This window comes from Platalea leucorodia (genome assembly GCF_965183815.1).
Source record: "Platalea leucorodia genome assembly, contig: HAP1_HAP1_SCAFFOLD_180, whole genome shotgun sequence".
Classification (NCBI taxonomy): Eukaryota; Metazoa; Chordata; class Aves; order Pelecaniformes; family Threskiornithidae; genus Platalea; species Platalea leucorodia.
Window position 1 is genome coordinate 99,115 of NW_028121373.1, and position 18,900 is coordinate 118,014.

General features: G+C 53.2%; 2 protein-coding genes across 2 annotated transcripts; one reads left to right on the forward strand and one right to left on the reverse strand.

Annotated features, from left to right (window-relative positions):
* Positions 1-678: 678 nt before the first annotated feature.
* LOC309603713 (olfactory receptor 14I1-like) lies at positions 679-1,644 on the forward strand (the record flags this gene model as incomplete). The annotated part of the gene is made up of 1 exon (XM_082338644.1): positions 679-1,644. One exon carries the CDS (start codon positions 679-681, stop codon positions 1,642-1,644), a length of 966 nt encoding a protein of 321 aa, XP_082194770.1.
* An 8,940-nt stretch (positions 1,645-10,584) lies between these two features.
* Positions 10,585-11,196, reverse strand: LOC309603714 (olfactory receptor 14C36-like; the record flags this gene model as incomplete). The annotated part of the gene is made up of 1 exon (XM_082338645.1): positions 10,585-11,196. One exon carries the CDS (start codon positions 11,194-11,196, stop codon positions 10,585-10,587), a length of 612 nt encoding a protein of 203 aa, XP_082194771.1.
* Between the last annotated feature and the right edge of the window lie 7,704 nt (positions 11,197-18,900).

Below are 18,900 nucleotides of genomic sequence, written 5' to 3' on the forward strand. Positions count from 1 at the left end.
GATCCTCCTCACGTGCAATGAGACAGGATGAAGGGTCTGGAGATCTGCACTTGGAAACTAGATTCCTCTGCTCTCTGCAGTGTCTCGTTTCTTCTCAGGGAATATGTGAGTTCGATTGTCCTCCAGTTGAAAGAGGTGCCAGCACAGGGCAGCTGAGACCAGGACTGATGGACAGACTGGTTCTCCTTGCCTTGCATTAAGGGACAGTCCCTTTTGCCACTGTGGACCCACAAGGTTTCGCTTGGAGTGCTGCAGAAACTCCAAAGATTTCTGCCTTGAAAAGACTCCTTGGGTGTGGTGAGGAAACGATAACAAAATGAACGAAACAAAATCCCCACAGCGGTGCTCTGCAGTTGGGAAAATTGGACGGGACAATGCTGGAAAGCTTTCTCATATCACAAATGGCTTCAATCTGAGATCACCCTGTGTTCCTATTTACCTCTGTCTATAGGGAAGGACTGACTCCTGCAAAGCCCCCTGCTCCCAGTGGCACCCTGAGCCAGCACCAGGCCAAGCTCTTGAAAGGGACCTGCTCAAGGTCTTCCTGAACAGGAGAGGCAGGGGGGGTGTGGGGGGGAAGTGTTTCTGTGAAAGTGAATTGGTTGTTCTCAGAAAAGTCTACTGTAACTTGTCACTGTCTTTTCCTCCTTGCACAGGTCCCAAGCTGTGAGGCAGCAGATGTCCAACAACAGCTCCAACACCCACTTCCTTCTCCTGGCATTCGCAGACACACGGGAGCTGCAGCTCTTGCACTTCTGGCTCTTCCTGGCCATCTACCTGGCTGCCCTAATGGGCAATGGCCTCATCATCACAGTCATAGCCTGTGACCACCGCCTCCACACTCCCATGTACTTCTTCCTCCTCAACCTCTCCCTCCTCGACCTGGGCTCCATCTCCACCACTGTCCCTAAAGCCATGTCCAATTCCCTGTGGGACACCAGGGCCATCTCCTACGCAGGATGTGCTGCCCAGCTCTTTCTCTTGCCCTTCTTGATGTCAGCAGAGTTTTATCTGATCACTGTTATGGCCTACGACCGCTACGTTGCCATCTGCAAACCCCTGCACTACAGGACCCTCCTGGGCAGCAGAGCTTGTGCCCACATGGCAGCAGCTGCCTGGGGCACTGGGTTTCTCACTGCTGTGCTGAACATAGCCCATACATTGACAATCCCCCTCTGCCAAGGCAATGCTGTGGACCAGTTCTTCTGTGAAATCCCCCACATCCTCAAGCTCTCCTGCTCACACTCCTACCTCAGGGATTTTGTGGTACTTGTGGTTAGTGTCTGTTTAGTATTGGGATGTTTTGTTTTCATTGTGCTGTCCTATGTGCAGATCTTCAGGGCCGTGCTGAGGATCCCCTCTGAGCAGGGACGCCACAAAGCCTTTTCCACGTGCCTCCCTCACCTGGCCGTGGTCTCCCTGTTTGTCAGCACTGGCACATTTGCCTCCCTGAACCCCCTTTCCATCTCCTCCCCATCCCTGGATCTGGTGGTGGCAGTTCTGTACTCAGTGGTGCCTCCTGCAATGAACCCCCTCATCTACAGCCTGAGGAACCAGGAACTCAAGGAGTCCATTAGGAAAGTGATTTCATGGATGTTTGCAATATTGAAAATGTTTCCATCACTCTCCACAAATGAAATCTAATGTATCCCAATGCAGGCCTGTACTTTGTTTATTGATTTTTCCTTTCTTATTATTAGCAGTGCCTGTTCTGTTATTTATGCTTGTTACATTCCTACATAATCATTTGTATTCATCTCACTCTCCTGAGAAACAAACTCATCTCTTTCTATCACTGAAACCTATAAATGTGTCAGAGCCGCCTCTCTCACAGCATCTCTGTAGTAAAATGACATTTCTCCCCGATGTAGTTCCTGAAGATTTGGCTGTTCTTCCAAAGCTGATGTCGACAAGAGGCCTGGGAATTTCACCTCAAAAGGGCCTGAGTTAAAAGCTCACTGTCACCTTGGTAGCTGTTAGAGAACAAAGGTTGGATTTAGGACACATCCCTTGCTCTGTATTGATAGCGGACATGGTGAATGCTCACTGAGATACTGCCATACCATGGTGTCCCAATGCGTGACAGGGCAGAGGACATCCTCCAGGAGTGGAATCTGGAGCTGCCTGGAGAGACTGCGACATGTGCATGGACCACGTGTGCCTGGGGTGGTCACTGACTGGAGCCCCACAAAGTGAGAGATCGCCCGAGGTGGAGTCAACCAGAGGGAAAGCACTAAATCCAGGTATCTGCAAGGAAACACAGATGGACACAGCCAACCCTACACAGACCAACTCCAACAGGCCACAGCACCTTGACAGCCACCACACCACCAGCAGCACTTACACAACCATGAGCAACACAACCGTCCCCATCCCATCCCCCCTCTCAGGCTGATCTGGTGTGAAGGTTGCACGAGTGGTCTGTGCATTCCCAGCAGAACTTACCCGCAGGCTCACACCCCCCCGCAGTCCCTCCAGTGTGGGCCTGGGCTTAGATCTGCCCAGACTCACAGATATTACCCACGTGGTAGTTCCAACCCTGGGTCTCTCCAGATCCTGGGGTCCTCCTCCTCCTTGCTAGCCCCACTTGGCCAGCAAAGCATGTACATACATTCACGCCCAAACACACGCACACACACACCAGTGAGCCCAAGAAAGGTAAAAGTGAGACAACTCATGCGCTGACATAAAGATAGTTTAATAGGTAAAGTAAAAGCCGCACACACAAGCAAAGCAAAATGAGGAATTCACTCACTGCTTCCCACCAGCAGGCAGATATTTAGCCATTTAAAGGAAAGCAGGGCTTTATCACTCCTAACAGTTACTTGGGAACACAAATGCCATCACTGCAAACATCCCCACTTCCTCCTTCTTCTCACAGCTTTTATTGCTCAGCGTGATGTCCTATGGTATGGGATATCCCTTTGGTTACTTGGGGTCAGCTCCCCAGCTGTGTCCCTCCAAACTTGCCTACTCGCTGGCAGGGCAACATGAGAAGCAGAAAACGCCTTGGTGTTGTGCAAGGACTGCTCAGCAATGACTAAAGCATCGGTGTGTTATTAACACCCTCTTCATCACAAATCTAAACCGCAGCACCATACAAACTACTATGAAGATAACTCTACCCCAACAGAAACCAGTATAATAAGCAGGACAGACCACGGTGATCAGGCACAGGGTTTGGCCAGACCATCACTGACCAGCCACCTCCCCATGGGCACCTGGCCCCAAGAATCCTCCTCTCCTCTTCTCTTCCACAGGCTGCTTCTTCCATGATCCATCTGTATCCCTCCTCCCTTCCTCTCTCTGCCCAAGTCTCCTCTCCAATTCATAACCCTCAGCAATTTCTTTTTCCCCAATGGTCTCAGGTTTTCTCCATTTGTACCCAAATTTGATAGTTTGGATACCATTGCCTAGGTCCTCTGGGACTTCAATGGCAGCACTGATGGCTTCCCCAGCCACTGATGGCCTTGCAAGACTTGACTGCCAGGAAGGTCCCCAGTGCTCCCCTCTGTGCAGTTTGGCCACTTCTCCCATCTGCAGCCACCTGCGTGACCCAGCCAGGACACACGGTGCTGCCCATACTTCTGGTCCCTTCTCACGCTGTTCTCTGTCACATCCCGCAATTTCTCATGCCGCGTCCCATAGGTTCCCTTGTCATGTACAGGTGCCTTCACCCCAGGGCAGGGCCTCACCAGGGGCCCAGTCACCTGCCTGCAGCCTTCCCCTTCTGGTGTCCTTGATGCCCTCATGACACCTGCCTGCTCCTGGCCAATCACATTGCTGTCATGAGGTGACCTCACAAGCAGCAGCCCGACCATGGTGGTTTTGCCTGCCTCTACCCCTTTCCACTGCCTGAGCAGCCATCTGTGTCATGTTGGGGTTTGTGATGCGCTTGATGATGTCACAGTACCTGCCTGCCTGCCGCAAGTCAGTCCGGTTACTGCAAGAGAAATGGCATCACAATCCACCCCCCAGCCATGTCATCTTCACCTTCCTCTGCATCTCCCCTCTCCCAGGCTCTCAGCGCTGCCGCAGGGGTTTTCCGACAACCCAGGCGACATCCCTGGGCCTGCCTCAGCACCTGGCCAATTGGGTTGTTCCCGAAGAAGTGACTTCAGAAGCCACCTCCCAGCTACGATGCCTCTCCTTGCAGCATCCTCTTCTGGCAACAGGAGTGACCTCCCAGCCAGCCTCCCAGAACCCTTCCCCTTTACCTGCCTCTCCTCTCCCCTCCCCAGCGCTGGCATTTCTGCTGGGCAGGCAGCAGCGTGCTCCCCCACCGGGACTGCAGAGCCCTGCTGGGACAGCTGGAGTGGTGGGAGGGCAGCCATGGATGGCAAGGGCTCCTCAGGAAGGCAGGTAGGCAGGTGAGGAGGTGGAGGTGAGCTCTGTGCAAAGGGGAGGCTGGCATGCACAGAGCCTGGCCTTGGAGGAAGCCTCGTGGTCACAGGTCCTCAATTACGTGGCAAGTTCAGCCACTCCACAATCTGCTGGGAGGGCAACAGGGCTGGGCACAAGCAACCCAGGAGATTCCGGGAGGGTGTGGAAGACAACATTTTGACACAGACACTCGATGAGCTCACTGAGGCTGGTCTCTTACTGACAGACAAGGTGGATCTGGCTGGGGCTGGGAAGGATGAGGGCAGCCATGGCTGCAATGACCATGGGATGGTGAAGTAGGACAAGGAGCAGAATGACAGTGCAGGACTGCAGGAGAGCTGATTTCAGTTAGCTGAGGATCTGCTTGGACTGTCCTGGAGGACAAAGGGGCTGAGAGTCCCTCCTGGATCTTCAAGGACAACATCCTCAAAGCCCAGGAAGAAGCCAGTCTGATGCACAGGGCATCAAGCAGGGCCTGGCAAGAGGTCAGCGTGGATGAACAGGGACCCTCCTGACTTAGGAGGTCACACTTGTGAAGGAAGTGAAGGGAGGCTGGAGGGGAACGGGCTGCCCAGGAGGCAGAGACCCCTGGCCTGTGGGTGCAGGGATGGAGCCAGCAAAGCCTTAGCTCAGCGGTGGCTGGAAATGGCCATGCGTGGGGAGGGCAGCCAGAAGGGCTTCTCTTAAATGTGTTGTCAGCACAAGGAAGGCAGCTGAGGGAACCCTGGTCCCAGTGCCCAGCGGGGCAGGGGACGGAGAGACAAAGCCAGTACCAATAGCGTAATTCCTCAGAACAAAGCTTCTCCCTTGAGAGTGCTGGTAGGAAATGTATTTTGCTGAGTAACTGGACACACCTATACATTTTTCTATACTTTAGATTTACATTACATGGACAGAAGTATAGATTTTTCCATAGACTCACATAGAAAGACAGATAACACAGATTTGATGAGAATTGTGCAAATTTGGCCATCCAAACACAGAGTGTTTCACTGAAGCTTTGTACCCTGCTTTCCTCCATCAGGCACGAGTGGTCAACACCTCCGAGCGTGACTCACTCTGTGCCAAGAGTTAGAAGTGGCGTGGACAGTCCAGGACAGGGAGTGTTTTGGGGCCCTGGGCTCTGTGCAAGCCACAAAAATTAATGCTGTAGGCCTCAGGATGATGGAAATGTTGAGACCATTTCCAAAAAATGAAGCAACAAAGGAAGAGAATGAAAGATGTAGAGTGAAGGAGATGTCCTATTACAACTTTAAGCTTTGAACACTGTTCGTGTTGTTCTCCTCCTTGCTTTGTTTTGTCTTGTTTTAATGTACTGATCTCTGGGGGATTTTGTGTACTGCCTTTGTTTGCAAAGGAAAGTGGTCCTAGAATTGGGGTGGGATGCAGTTACAGGGACACAGGCTCCAGCTGCAGCTTCCGAGTGTCTCCTCTGTGACACTGCCAGGCCCAGGCTCTGGGCACTTCAGAGACACTGGGTCCTCCAGAGGCAGCACTGGATACTTATGGTCAGGCAGCGGAGCGCTGCCTGACAACCTGAGAAATTTTTACACGCGCTTAAAACTATGAGCATGACCTCATCAGCTGAAACGATTGAATACTTTTAATAAAAAGTCAGTGTTTTCCCATGAGATCAAACTGAGGGGTTTTCAGGATGTACATTAATCGCAAGAGGAGAACTGATGACCTTCCACTATATTTGCATTGCCAGTACTCTCTCTCTTAGGCCGTGCATTTCATCTCCCTCATCTTTCACCTATTTCCACTTGTCCTAACTGAACTGACCATGTCTGAAGTCACCTTCCCAGCAGCCTATCCGCACATAACCACTTGCAATTGCTCTCTAGATTTCCCTTCCCTTTACTCTTGGATCAGTCAGATACCTCTCAACAATCCAGTAGCTGCTTTGAGCATCAGGGAGTTAAAAGCTTGCCTATCTTTCAGTAGTCTGTCTAATTCTGTCTTTAGCCAACACTTTAATTGTTTATTTTATCATTTTATTTCTGTGTAAAAGATTTCTTGCACGGTTATCCCTTGTGGAAGGTGAACCTCATTCGTGACAGCTTGTACTTGGCATACAGTTGAGGAGTGTGTTATACTGTAATGGTGAATCTTATCAGTTTTACTTTGTTTGTTCAAAAATCAGAAAAGTCCCTCTTTGCCTTTGTGCAGCCAGGTCTCTAAGGAAAGCAGGCGGGGGCTGCTGCAAAGGAGCTGTAACATCCAGCTGCAGACTGCAGAGGGGAAGTCTGATGTAAGGATACAAGTCCCAGGTGGCTGATGAGAGACATGAGGGGGCTGGGGAGGTGAGGAGCAAGTTGTCCATGCTGTGTCAGACCTCAAGGGACAGCTTCTCCTGCCAGTCCAGACCTCCTAAGGAGAGACCCTGCATCAATATCAATCAGAGAATGCTGTTATTGCCTCTTCTCTACACTGAAAAGTAATAAACTACACCCTTTAAAATAAAAATTCATTTTTATTGGAAGTTCTTTGAAGTCTTTCTCCATAACTACACTAGGAAAACCTCTCTAATAAACTGTACAAGAGTAGAGGAAAATTACAGGAAGAGACATGGCTCGTTAGGGCTTGCTTCATTTTAAAAAGCCCTGTGGTGTATTTGGTGCCAAGTCCTTGAACCTCAGGCACTGAGAGGAGATTGCACAAACCTCTCCAAGAGTCAGCATCAAAAGCAAAACCCAAAGTACCTTGAAGTATTCATAAGCCCCACTAAGGGCCATTACTGGCGAAGCCTCCCCAGGGACTCGTTAGAGCAGAGAATTGGAGGCCATGATTGCAGGCAGGCAAAGGGAATGTGCAGGCAGCTCAGATGCTGAGAAAACCCTGCCTTTGTTTCATGAAGCAGCAAGGCCAAGCTCTGACCCCCAGTCGCGGGGAAGGCAGGTCCTGTCCCTCACGCATTGCTCAGGGCTCTTCCTGGGGCAGTGGGATGTGGGGGGTGATGCTGAGTGCAGGACAAGGCTATGACAGCTCCCAGCCTTACTGGGGGTGTGCAAGGAGGCAATGAGGCCCCCCCACTGCCTTAGGACAACATGTCTCCTCATAGACCTTGGTGGCAGAGATGATTGCCATAGTTAAAGGGAACAGCCTTGGCTTCTCTTGGCCACTTCCAGCCTTGCCAGCGCTCTTTGCCATCTCCACCACAGCTTGTCCTACGCTGCCCCACAGCTGCTTCTTTTGCCCTGCAGGCTGCAGACACCCATCTCGCTTCCTCACCTTGCTCTCACCCTGGCATTTCCATACATTCACCGACGTCTGTCCACCTTCACACTCTGTTCCTTCAAACACCAGGAGATGGACTGATCTCATACTCCTTCTGGAGGACTTCATCTACCACAGTGCTATTCTTTCAGTGACATTTCTTCTTTCATGTCCAGTCTCCATCTACCAAGCTGCACTGTGTGGCACTGTTTCTCTCTCCTGCTGTTTTTCACAACCATCCAGGAAGCAACCCTTCAAGCAGGCACCCCAACCCATCAGTCTTCTTGTGGGCTTTTTCCTGACCAGGCAGAAGTAACCTCACCGTGATCTTCCAAGGCTGCGAGCCTTTCTGCTTCTTGGATAGACATCACCAAGCTGCGTGCCTGCTGCTGTCCCATCCTGTACTCAGGCAGAAGAGACATGAAAGCCAAAATAGAAGCCCCCTTCCTGGAGTGAGCCTAGGTCCTTCGGCAGAGGGGGTCTCCCAGCCAATGTGCCAACCAGGTGCCTTCTGCTGGCCTGTCAGAGACACTGGCAGAGGTGAGTTTAGAAGCACATATCCCAGCCATGAGTCAAGGGCTGACCTATCGGCTGTTTCAGGAAGAAGTGACCTCACAGTGCCTTTCCCAGACACATTCCTGCTGTTGGCCTCTCATGTCCAGAGGCAGAAGTGACCTCACAGCCCCCTTCACAGCCATTGGCTTCTAGTGGATTATGAGTTCCTGAGACACAAGTGACCACATGGTACCGTACCCAGCCATCATCCTCCTTGTGGCCCAGTATGTGAGCAGATAAAAGTAAGCTTGTTTCACCAAATTTATCTAATAGATTTCCGACCAATGGTTTGAGTGGAGAAACGTTCTTCAGAGGAACTGCTGTATTTATATTGGTGCATTTTATGCCTCTACTTCTGCCTCTCTGTTTTTCCTTCTTCTTCTGTCTCTTCTGTCTTCAAAAAGCTCTCCAAGGAAAACATTCATTGAATCCTAGAATAACTCAGCTTGGAAGAGACCCCTGAACAGCACCTTGTCCAGCTATCCTGCTCAAGGCAGGGTGAACAAGATGAGGTTGCTCAAGGGCTCTGCCCAGTTGGGCATCATCCACAAAGGAGCTGAAAAGGCACTCTGGCACATTATCCAGGCAGTTAATGAAGACACTCCAGAGTGTTGGCCCCAGTGCTTGCACTGAGGGATGCCACTAGGAAGTGGCCACAAGGAGGACTCTACCACTGCTGACATTTGGGCTGGATCCACCAGCCAGCTCCCCACCCACTACATCACCCACTTCTTCAATCCAGGTATCACCTATCTGGCTATAAAGAGATTATGGGAAACAGTGTCAAAACCCTTGCTAAGGTCCAGGACCAAAACATCCCCTTCTTTCCACTACCCGCACAGGTTCAGCAATTCCTTTCTTGTCCTACAAGTACCTGGAAATGGCTGCAGCAGTATTTGGCCCATCCCCTTCGCAGGGACTGAGGTGACGTTGACCAGCCTGTAATTCTCCCAGTCCTCCTTCTTGCACTTCTTGAAGAAAGGTTTGATATCTGCCTTTTCCAGGGACTTCAGAACCTCTCTGATGGCTCTGGCACCTTTGAGGGCACAATCCAGAAAGGGTGACGTGAGCAGACAGGAGCATTTGCAATGAGCCTGTCTGAGGCGTGGGAGATGAACCTCCCTGGGCCAGTGGGGTTTGTTCCTGGAGTCACACACAGAAAGGGCAGGGTTCTGTCGGGCGTCCACATCTGAGCTGGCCTTGTGGACTCCTTATGCACCAAGGGGTGTTCAGAGACACAGTCTTTCCCTCTTACGCACAGAGGCAGGGCACTGCAGCAGGCATAGGGACTCTCTGGCCTCCTGTTGCCACTGCCAGAGGCTGGGAGGCACCTCAGCCCTGTGGTGTATCGCCCTGCTCTGCATTCATCTGAGATGCCCCTCGGCATGAGGAATGGACACAGGGAGCGCAGCTCAAGGAAGCACATCCCACTGCTGCCTTCAGGCAGTTTCCCATGGGACGTTGCTCCCATCGAGAAGTGACCTTGAGGCGCTGTCTGTCCCACAGGCCTCCATGGAACCCCCAAGGAATAGCTGATGGCATTTGTGCTCACTCAGGACCATCTCACCTCACATACATGATGTGCATGCTTACATCTCCTCTGTACAACACAAACATGGACTTCTGACCTAGTCATTCGGTGACCTTCCATGGAGGTGCAAAGAACCTCTCCGAGCTGGAGTGAGAGGCCAGTGCTGGGAATGGTGGTTGCAAGGGGCTGGTCTGTGGCCATTGCCCTGGAGCACCTTGCCCAGGGTGTCAGGCAAACAAGTTCACAGACCAGATCCTGCTCTGCTGCTCCAAGTCTCTCGCAGGAGGCCTGGCTGTGCAAGGGACACTGCTGTGTGCCCCAGCCCTGCACACTCACACACTTTGGATGTCCACTGGTGTTTTCGTTAATGGGGCACTATCTAGACCCTGTTCTTGACAGTGGCTTTGGAATAATACCTAAGCCTTCATGCACTGCCCAGAGGAGATCACCCTTCTTTATGGAAGCGCTGTTACGGAGGCCAGCTCCATCACAGAAGTGCCCATTGCCTGTCCCTGCCTGCGGTCACAGGACGACCACACAGCACGACTATGACCAAGCTGCCAGAGCACTCAGGGCTGACAAGGGATCAGAAGGAGAGTGTGGAAGTGGCAAGAGAACAGCCCTGGAAGACCAAGTGTTGGTGCTCACTGGCAGTGCTGCCATGACGGGACTCTTTTCCTCTCCACCCGTGCATACAGGAACTGTCCCTGCAGCTCCAAAAAGGCCTTGGAGGAAAGATATCAGGAAAAAAAAAGTCACTCAGTGGCCCTTTATTTTGTTTAAACACACAGAGAGAACAGCTCCTCATTTACACAGCCACTCAATCAGAAAAGCAAAGCAACCAGTGAATTAGAAAGGGGATGACAACATTATCATGATTAAACTGTGACCAGCTGCTAGGCAGAAGATGATGGGAAGCTTATTGCTCCAGAAAAACATCCAGTTATTACTTTCCACATTGTATCCTTGAGCTGCTGGTTCCTCATGCTGTAGATGAGGGGGTTCACTGCTGGAGGCACCAACGAGTACAGAACTGCCACCACCAGATCCAGGGATGGGGAGGAGATGAAGGGGGGCTTCAGGTAGGCAAACATGCCAGTGCTGAGAAACAGGGAGACCACAGCCAGGTGAGGGAGGCACGTGGAAAAAGCTTTGTGACGTCCCTGCTCACAGGGCATCCTCAGCACAGCCCTGAAGATCTGCACATAGGACAGCACAATGAAAACAAAACATCCCAAAAAAAGAAAACCACTACCCACAAGAAGTCCAACTTCCCTGAGGTAGGAGTGTGAGCAGGAGAGCTTGAGGATGTGGGGGATTTCACAGAAGAACTGGTCCACAGCATTGCCTTGGCAGAGTGGGAGTGAAAATGTACTGGCAGTGTGCAGGAGAGAACTGAGAAATGCACTGCCCCAGGCAGCTGCTGCCATGTGGACACAAGCTCTGCTGCCCAGGAGGGTCCCATAGTGCAGGGGTTTGCAGACGGCCACGTAGCGGTCGTAGGCCATGATGGTGAGAAGCCAATACTCTGCTCCTACCAAGAAGACAAACAGAAAGAGCTGGGCAGCACATCCTGCATAGGAAATGGCCCTAGTGTTCCAGAGGTAATTGGCCACGGATTTGGGAACAGTGGTGGAGATGGAGCCCAGGTTGAGAACAGAGAGGCTGAGCAGGAAGAAGTACATGGGGGTGTGGAGGTGGTGGTTGCACGCTACAGCAGTGATGGTGAGGCCGTTGCCCAGAGTGGCAACCAGGCAGATGGCCAGGAAGAGCCAGAAGTGCAAGAGCTGCAGCTTCCACGTCTCTGTGAACGTGAGGAAGAGGAGCTCAGTGATGGAGCTGCTGTTGAACATTTGCTGTCTATGGGCATGGGCACTTTCCAAGAAGGAAAAAACAGTGACAAGTTAAGGGAGATTTCTCTGAGCAAAGTCAAAGCCATATCTCATACACCCTCGCCCTGCTACACACAGACACCCTTTTCCTTTTCTAGCAGACCTTCCTTCAGCTCTGTGGCTGCAGCCCTGGTTGGTGTTGGCTGAATGTGCCATGAGGAGCAGGGCCTCTGCCCACTGGCTGCTGAGAGGTCAGCCCTGCTCTGCAGCAGTGGGTTCATGGGAAGAGTGGGGGCAGGGGCCAGTCCTGGTGTTCGACCTTCTCTCATGAATCCACTCCTAGTGCAGAAAGGCCTGTCAGCTTCTGCACTCCCAGTGATAAGGAACTGAGGTGGCAGAAGGCAGTCTGAGAGGTTGGGGTTTTTTACAGCTCCTCCTCCCCTCGTACCCTGGGGAGTGTTCTTGGATGTCAGAAAGCCTCAGCATCTGTGCTGCACTCAAGGAGAACAGAGGGAGTCCTGCGAGGCAAAAGGAGTGCCTGTGGCTTAGTGCAGAGTGAGGAGAGCCATTCTTTTTATCCATCTTGTTCCCAGCTTCTCTGGGCTTGCACCTTTCTGAGCTGGAGGGTGATCACACTCCCATACTACCCTGAAAAGCCACCAAGCGCTGCTGTGAGCAGAGGTATCCACTGCAGACCACTAAATTTCTCACCCTCTCCTAAGGTCTCAGCACCCCACTTCTAGCCAAGGACACACATGGCTCATTTCACAAACCCAACAGCATCTTCTCTGTTGTAGCATCTCTGATCTTCTCCATGCAGCCTTCAGATAACACAAAGGTGCCATAGGGCAGGTTTGCATCCTGGAGGGAAGCTCACAGCTTGGAAGGAATCCTCAAGGCAATAGCCAAGTGTGCTAACGATGGCATTTGAGTGAGGGAGATTCAGCTCATACCCCAGCCTCACAGGCTTCATTGCCCACAGCGCCACAGGTTACAGGAAAGCTGGGACAGGTGTTCCCATGGACACAAATGAATGAAAGGACCCACAAGATCCACCTGTGACTTTGCAGCTAAAAATTCCCATCCCCAGAGAGCCTGGCAGCAAGAACAAGATAACAATAGCAATCACACTGACCAGTGGAGAGACAAGGGAAAACACAGGGAGGTTTGGCTGAGAGAGGCCAGGGCAGAGGCATTGGGGCACTCAGACAGCATTCCCCTTCCCCAGCTGTGCACGCCACCTCCCAGACACCACCATTGCCGCGCAGCTGTTCTCAGCCCCTGTGCTCTGCAGAGGGAACTGGGCCCGTGGCTGCAGAGCTGCACCACGGCTCTGCTGGAGCTCTGGCTGCAGAGGAGGTGGTTCACGCCTTGGAGCCCCCAGCCCTGAGGGCAGAGGCTGTGGTGGGTGGAGAGGAGGCAAGGGGGCTTGCTCAGAGGAAGGGAGGGGATCATACGGAGGTTTCTGAATTCTCCCTCCCACAGCATTTCTAGTTTTAGTTTCCTCTCATTCCCAGATCATATCCCTGCTGCCTGGAGATTTTCCTGCTGGGAGGTGTTTCCCTGTCCCATGTCTTTTCCCTGTCAGCGCTCACAGTCCCCCTCCCAACCTCTGTGCACTCACCTTGGCCCGACAGAAACCTGCCTGTTTGCAGAGCACTGGCTGGGTGTGTGTTCCTGTTTGCAGGTGGAAAAGGGCAGGTCAGAAGAACCCTGATGGGTCCAGCAGAGGTGATGCTGGTGCTGCCCTTTGGCAGAGCAGTGGCTGAGGGCACTTTAGGAGGCTCCTATCAGACTTACTTATCACTTGCTCAGCAGTCTCCGTGACTTCTTCAAAGTTGTCAGATCCTTTTCCCTTTATCCCTTTTTCCACTATCATGCCACTTCATGTAGGAAACTGAAAACACAAAGTGAGGAAATCTTCGTTATCTTTATGGCAATCCCTGTCAGGACCTTCTCCTTGAAACATCCCTTAGGAAATATTCTGGGGGTAACTGGAGCCGTGAGCAGCCCTGACCCATGCAGCACTCTCTTGACAGCAGAAGGACCCTGCCCTACCAGGGGTCCCTTCTTCCACCCACAGATTCTCCCCACAGAGCCGCTGGGAGCTCCCCGGGCAGGCTGAGCACTGACCCTGGCACACAGACCGCTGGGGCAGAGGGACCCTGCTCTGAAGGCCAGCCCTGGGCATCCCTGGCTGTGCACCCAGCTTAACATCCTTGCAGTCATCCCCAGCTGAAGGCAGCCATCATGCCCTGTTCCTCTGATGGTGCAGCAGGGAAAACCTTCACTGGAACATGTCTTCTCCTCTGCACTAGAGAAGCTGTGAGAATCCTCCTTAAAGATCCCACAGGCTGTGGGATGTAGCAGCTTTTGGAGATCCCTCCTGCAACTGCAGCTTCACTGCCCTGCTTCCAGAGACTTACCATGTCAAGGGCTGCGAAGATTTCTCCCACAATGAGCTCTCGGCATCCTCCCACTCCACACTGCCTTTAACCTCTCTCTGCCTCGCTCCTCTCCCCTCAGTGCCTGCAGGCAGTGTCCTCAGCCCTGCTGCACTTTGCAGAGGAGCTGCTCCTGGGCAGAGCTGTCTCTCTGCAGTGCTACCCACTTGCCATGAGCTGCCTCCATCCCAGGAGCCCAGCCCAGCTCAGCAGCAGAAGCCCAGCCCAAGGCACCACTTTCTCTGCCCCTCTGGGCTCCCTCCAGGTGTCCCTGGGGCTCTAAGGGCTGACAGCACCTGAGAGGCAGCAGGGTCTCTCCTGGGGAGCGGGGGCTGACACAGACTGATGTCATCACTGCCTGTCCCTCTCTGAATGCTGGAGAGATGCATTTTAGAAGTGGCATTTTCCCAAACATGGTGTGGTGGTCTACAAGAGGTGGAAATGTTCCCGTCCCTTTACCCCTCTCCCCATCACATTGCCAGGCGGGACACCTCGGCAGTGACAGGAACAGATCATTTCCCCCCCAGCGCAGGGCAGGGATTCAGCAGAGCCCATAAGGTGTCTCCTCTCTGGTGAGGAGGCCAGAGATTGCAGTGGGGTTCAGCTCTCCCCCATACACCCCAGAGACCCACAGCACCTGGGATTCCTCTTGCTTCAGCTCAGGGTGCACAAAATAGGTGCCTGCAGACCAGCCCCTGCCCTGAGCACCCACTGGGATCCATGGGGATGGGGGGTGGCAGTCAGCTGCTCTCACACAAACTCCTGGTGGCATTTGAGGTGCCAGGGGTGGTCCAAGACTTGGGGATGTGTCTGCAAGCTGTGGTGGAGCACACCTGGGACACCCACACCTGCCTGAGCATCAGCTGTGGGGCTGGTGGGAAGGGTCCCTTGGCCACCTCAGGTTACACCCAATGTTTAGGGCATCTGAATGTCTGTCAGACCCACATTTCCATGGCAGCTGCTGGACTTTCAGCTGACCAAGAGGAGGAGTGCACGAGAAGGAGGGTCAGATCTGTCTTGCAGCACCATTCTCTGCACTCCCTAGAGCTCAGCTCACTGCAAAATTCAGGCACGTGCACATCCCTGCAGTGAAGGCACCTACCTTGTTTCAAGGCTCTATTTTAAATGGCACCAGAAAGGCCTCTAGTGCCATGCCAGGGGAGGCTGGGGTGCCCAGTGAAACTGCCTGTGGCTGCCAAACATGGCACAGGACCTCCAGGAAAGCCATGTCCCACTGGAGGGGGGTCTGGGCAGACACAGCAGGGCCTCCCAAAGGAGTCTGGTGCCTTTGTGCCAGCACCTGAATGCCAACACCCCGGCAAGGAGGCAAGGTCCATCTCGTCTACACCCACATGTGCTGCAAGACTGGGAGACGCATCACACCAGGGTCTCCACTCATGTCCCTGTACTCTCAACCCCTGACAGTTCTCTTCTCTCCTTTCCTCTACCCGCCTACCTGATGATACTGAAAAAACCCATGCCACTGGTGACCACAGGCTGGCTGGAGTGCAGGCTTTCCTCACCTAGGGACTTTCTCAGGGGTACCTTGTGTTCCTGGAGATTGGCACAAGGTGCTGCCAAGTCAGCTCAGGCAGCAAACTTCTCTCTTGCAAGGCCATCATGGCCCAGGCCTGCGTTTCTCTGCCTCAGAGACTGCAGGGTTTGTTGTCTTCATGAGCACCTCATTTCATCATTACATTGCCACCTGCCATCCTTCCCAGCACATCTTTGCTCTGAAGCAAAGCCTTTGGATATGCGGGGTCCTGGGTGCTTGGATCCAGTTTTCTCCATGAGAAGCCTTTGCTGAGCTGCTGCAACCGGAGTGTGCACCAATGCCCTCAGCCTGGGACACAGGCAGGAGCATCTGGAGCCCCTTATTCCATCACGGAGCTTCTGAGGGAACCACTGCGGTGATGTGGTGGGACAGGTTGCACAGCGTTGGGTCTCTCATGGTTAGATACAGGCTCTTTAGGAGACACTGAGGGTGATTGATGAAGGTGGGAGAATGAGACCGGGGCATGCCCTCTATGAAGGATGGGGCAGATCGAATGTATGGTGGGGCAGAAGACACGTTGCGTGAGTGTTTGTGGGTGAGGAACAGAGGAGAAACCTGTGAAGGTGACATGAAGGTGGGAGTTAGAACCACTCAGTCAGGGTGAGGAAGGGGACAAAGTCTTCTGTAGGCAGCCTGAGGAAGTCCCCAGATCAGCGACAGTTGCACTCAATGGATGGGCAAAGTGCGTGGGTGCAAACAGTCCCATGGGGTCCGGGAGAGTCTCGGGGTCAACTTCTTTTCCCAGCTACCAAGCTGGCCGAGAGGGTGAGTCAGGGCCGGTCAGGGATGTTGAAGAGTCAGCCTTGGCTGTGGTGACCATGAAATAGTTGCATCCCCGTTCCCAAGGGATGTAAGGCAGAGCTCAGGTTTGGGATCTCTCTCTCAGAGAAGCAGACATTGCCCTGCTCAGAGCTCTGGTAGTACGAGATCCCATGGAGAGGAAGCTCTGAAAGGGAAAAACCTACAAAAGCTGAGAGGCCTTTAAGGACATGTTCCTCCGGGCACAGGAAGGGTCTGTCCTCATATGCAGGGAAACAACCCTTCACCTCAGGAAACCCACTGAGCTGAACAGGAACCTCATGGCTGAGGTCCTGTGCCAAAGGCAGCATGCACAAGGTGGAAGCAGGGAGAGGCTCCAAAGGAAGAGCTTAGAAACCTTGTCTGGAGAAATAAGGATTGTGTTAGGCGAGTCAAAGCTCCCCAAAAGGTCAAGCTTGCAAGGGATGTCAGAGGGCAACAAGGTAAGCTGCTACATCTTCCTTAACCATGACAAAACCAAGGAAAGGTGAAGTGGGCCACTGCTGAATTTAGGAAGAGTAGATGCAGCTCGGTCTGAAGTACATGATGTCTTCTTTTCCTCTGTCTTCACCAGCAAGTTCTCCCAGGTCTTTGTGCCCTCAGGCAGGACTCAAGGAGGAAGAGAACAACCAGCAGTGAATGAGGATCAAGTCAGGGGCTCCTTAAGCAAGCTCACCCCTTCGGAGTCTACTGAGCGGATGGGCTGCATCCAAGGGCGCTCTTTCTCTGCAGTCCCCGGACAGGCTGTTAGCAAGCAGAAGGCCAAGGGACATGACACTGGAGAGTGATCCATGACACCCTAGCTGAAACACCACGTGTCAGGTTTAGTGCAGCAGCCAAACGCAGAGGCATATGGAAATGTGTCAGGGTCCTACTGAGCACCTTCCTTGGTCACAGGCCAGTTGGGAAGTGGAAGAGGGAAAGGGGCTCAGCAGCAGTGATCCCTGTCTGGCTGGGTCTGCTTCTCACCCTGACCAGCATGGCCAGTGCAGGGCCACCCCATGGCCCCAGGGCACCACAGTCCCCTCGCTCTGCAGAGCAGCACCGCCAGCTCAGGGCCCTGTGGGGAGCGTGGCCAGGGGTGCAGGAACGGCCGGCCAGGCCAGCATGGACACACTGATGTGGGGAAAGGCTCTCTGGGGAGAAGGGGTGTCCAGGGAGAAGAGCAGGGCACCATGGCTGTGGAGGGGAGAAATAAAAAGAGCACCCCGTTCCTGTGCCCAGAGCTCTGCAGCACCCTGTGGCTGGCATTGCCATGGGGCCAGCCCAGACTGGGCTGCTCTCCTGGGATAGGATGGGGAGAGGGCAGAGGAGGTGAAGAGAGCTGGGGAGGGGCTGGGCTGGAAAGTTCCCAGGAAACGAAAACACCAGCATACAGCTCAGCTGTGTGAGTGTGGAGGGTGGGGGCACGCAGCAGTGTGCTCACACAGCCAGGCCTGGCAGAGAACTGAAGGGCCAGCAGAGCAGGACCTGCTCTGTGCCATAGTCCCTGCACACCGCGAGCAAGCTGCCCCAGGGCGATCATCACAGACCTCCACCTATTCTCTCTTCAAAAACCTCTCCGAGGGAAAGATTCAGTGAGCCATAGAATAAATCGTGTCTGAAGAGACCCCTGAACATCATCTTTCCTCACTCTCTGCTCAAGGCAGGGTGAACCAGATGAGGCTGTTCAAGGCCTCCGCCCAGCTTTGCATCATCCAGAAAGGAGCTGAAAGTGTGCTCCATCACATCATACAGGGGGATAATAAAGACATTCCACAGCGTTGGCCCAAGTGCTGGTCACTGAGGGATGCCATCAGCAGGTGGCTGCACAGAGGACTTTGTACCACTGGTGACATTTGGGCTTGATCATCCATCCAGCTTCCCACCCAATGTCCACTTCTTCAGCCCAGGTAGCACTAATCTGGCTATAAGGACACCACAAGAGACCAAGGCCTTGCAAAATTGCATGTACACAACACGCCTTTCTTTCCCCTGCCCGTTGTGGTTCAGCAATCCCTTTCTTGTCCTTCAAGTGCCTGGAAATGGCTGCAGGAGGACATGTCCCATCCCCTTCCCAGGGACAGAGGTAGGCTGACCAGCCTGTAATTCTGCCAAATCTTGTTCCTACCCTTCTTGAAGATGGGATTGGCGTCTGCCTTTTCCAGGGACCCCAGAACCTCTCTGATGGCTGTGGCACTTTTGAGGGCACAATCCAGAATCGCGGGCAAGGGTGACTTAGCAGACAGGAGCCCTTGCAAGGAGCCTTTCCCAGGCAGCTGAGATGAATCTCGCTGGTCCAGTGGGGTTTGTTCCTGGAGTCACACACAGAAAGGGCAGGGTTCTGTCAGGCGTCCACATTTAAGCTGGCCTCATGGACTCCTTATGCACCCAGGAGTGTTCAGAGACACAGTCTTTCCCTCTTACACACAGAGGGAGGGCACTGAAGGAGTCATAGGGACTCTCTGGCCTCCTGCTGCCACTGCCAGAGGCTGGGAGGCACCTCAGCCCTGTGGTGTATCGCCCTGCTCTGCATTCATCTGAGATGCCCCTCGGCATGAGGAATGGACACAGGGACCTCAGCTCAAGGAAGCACATCCCAGT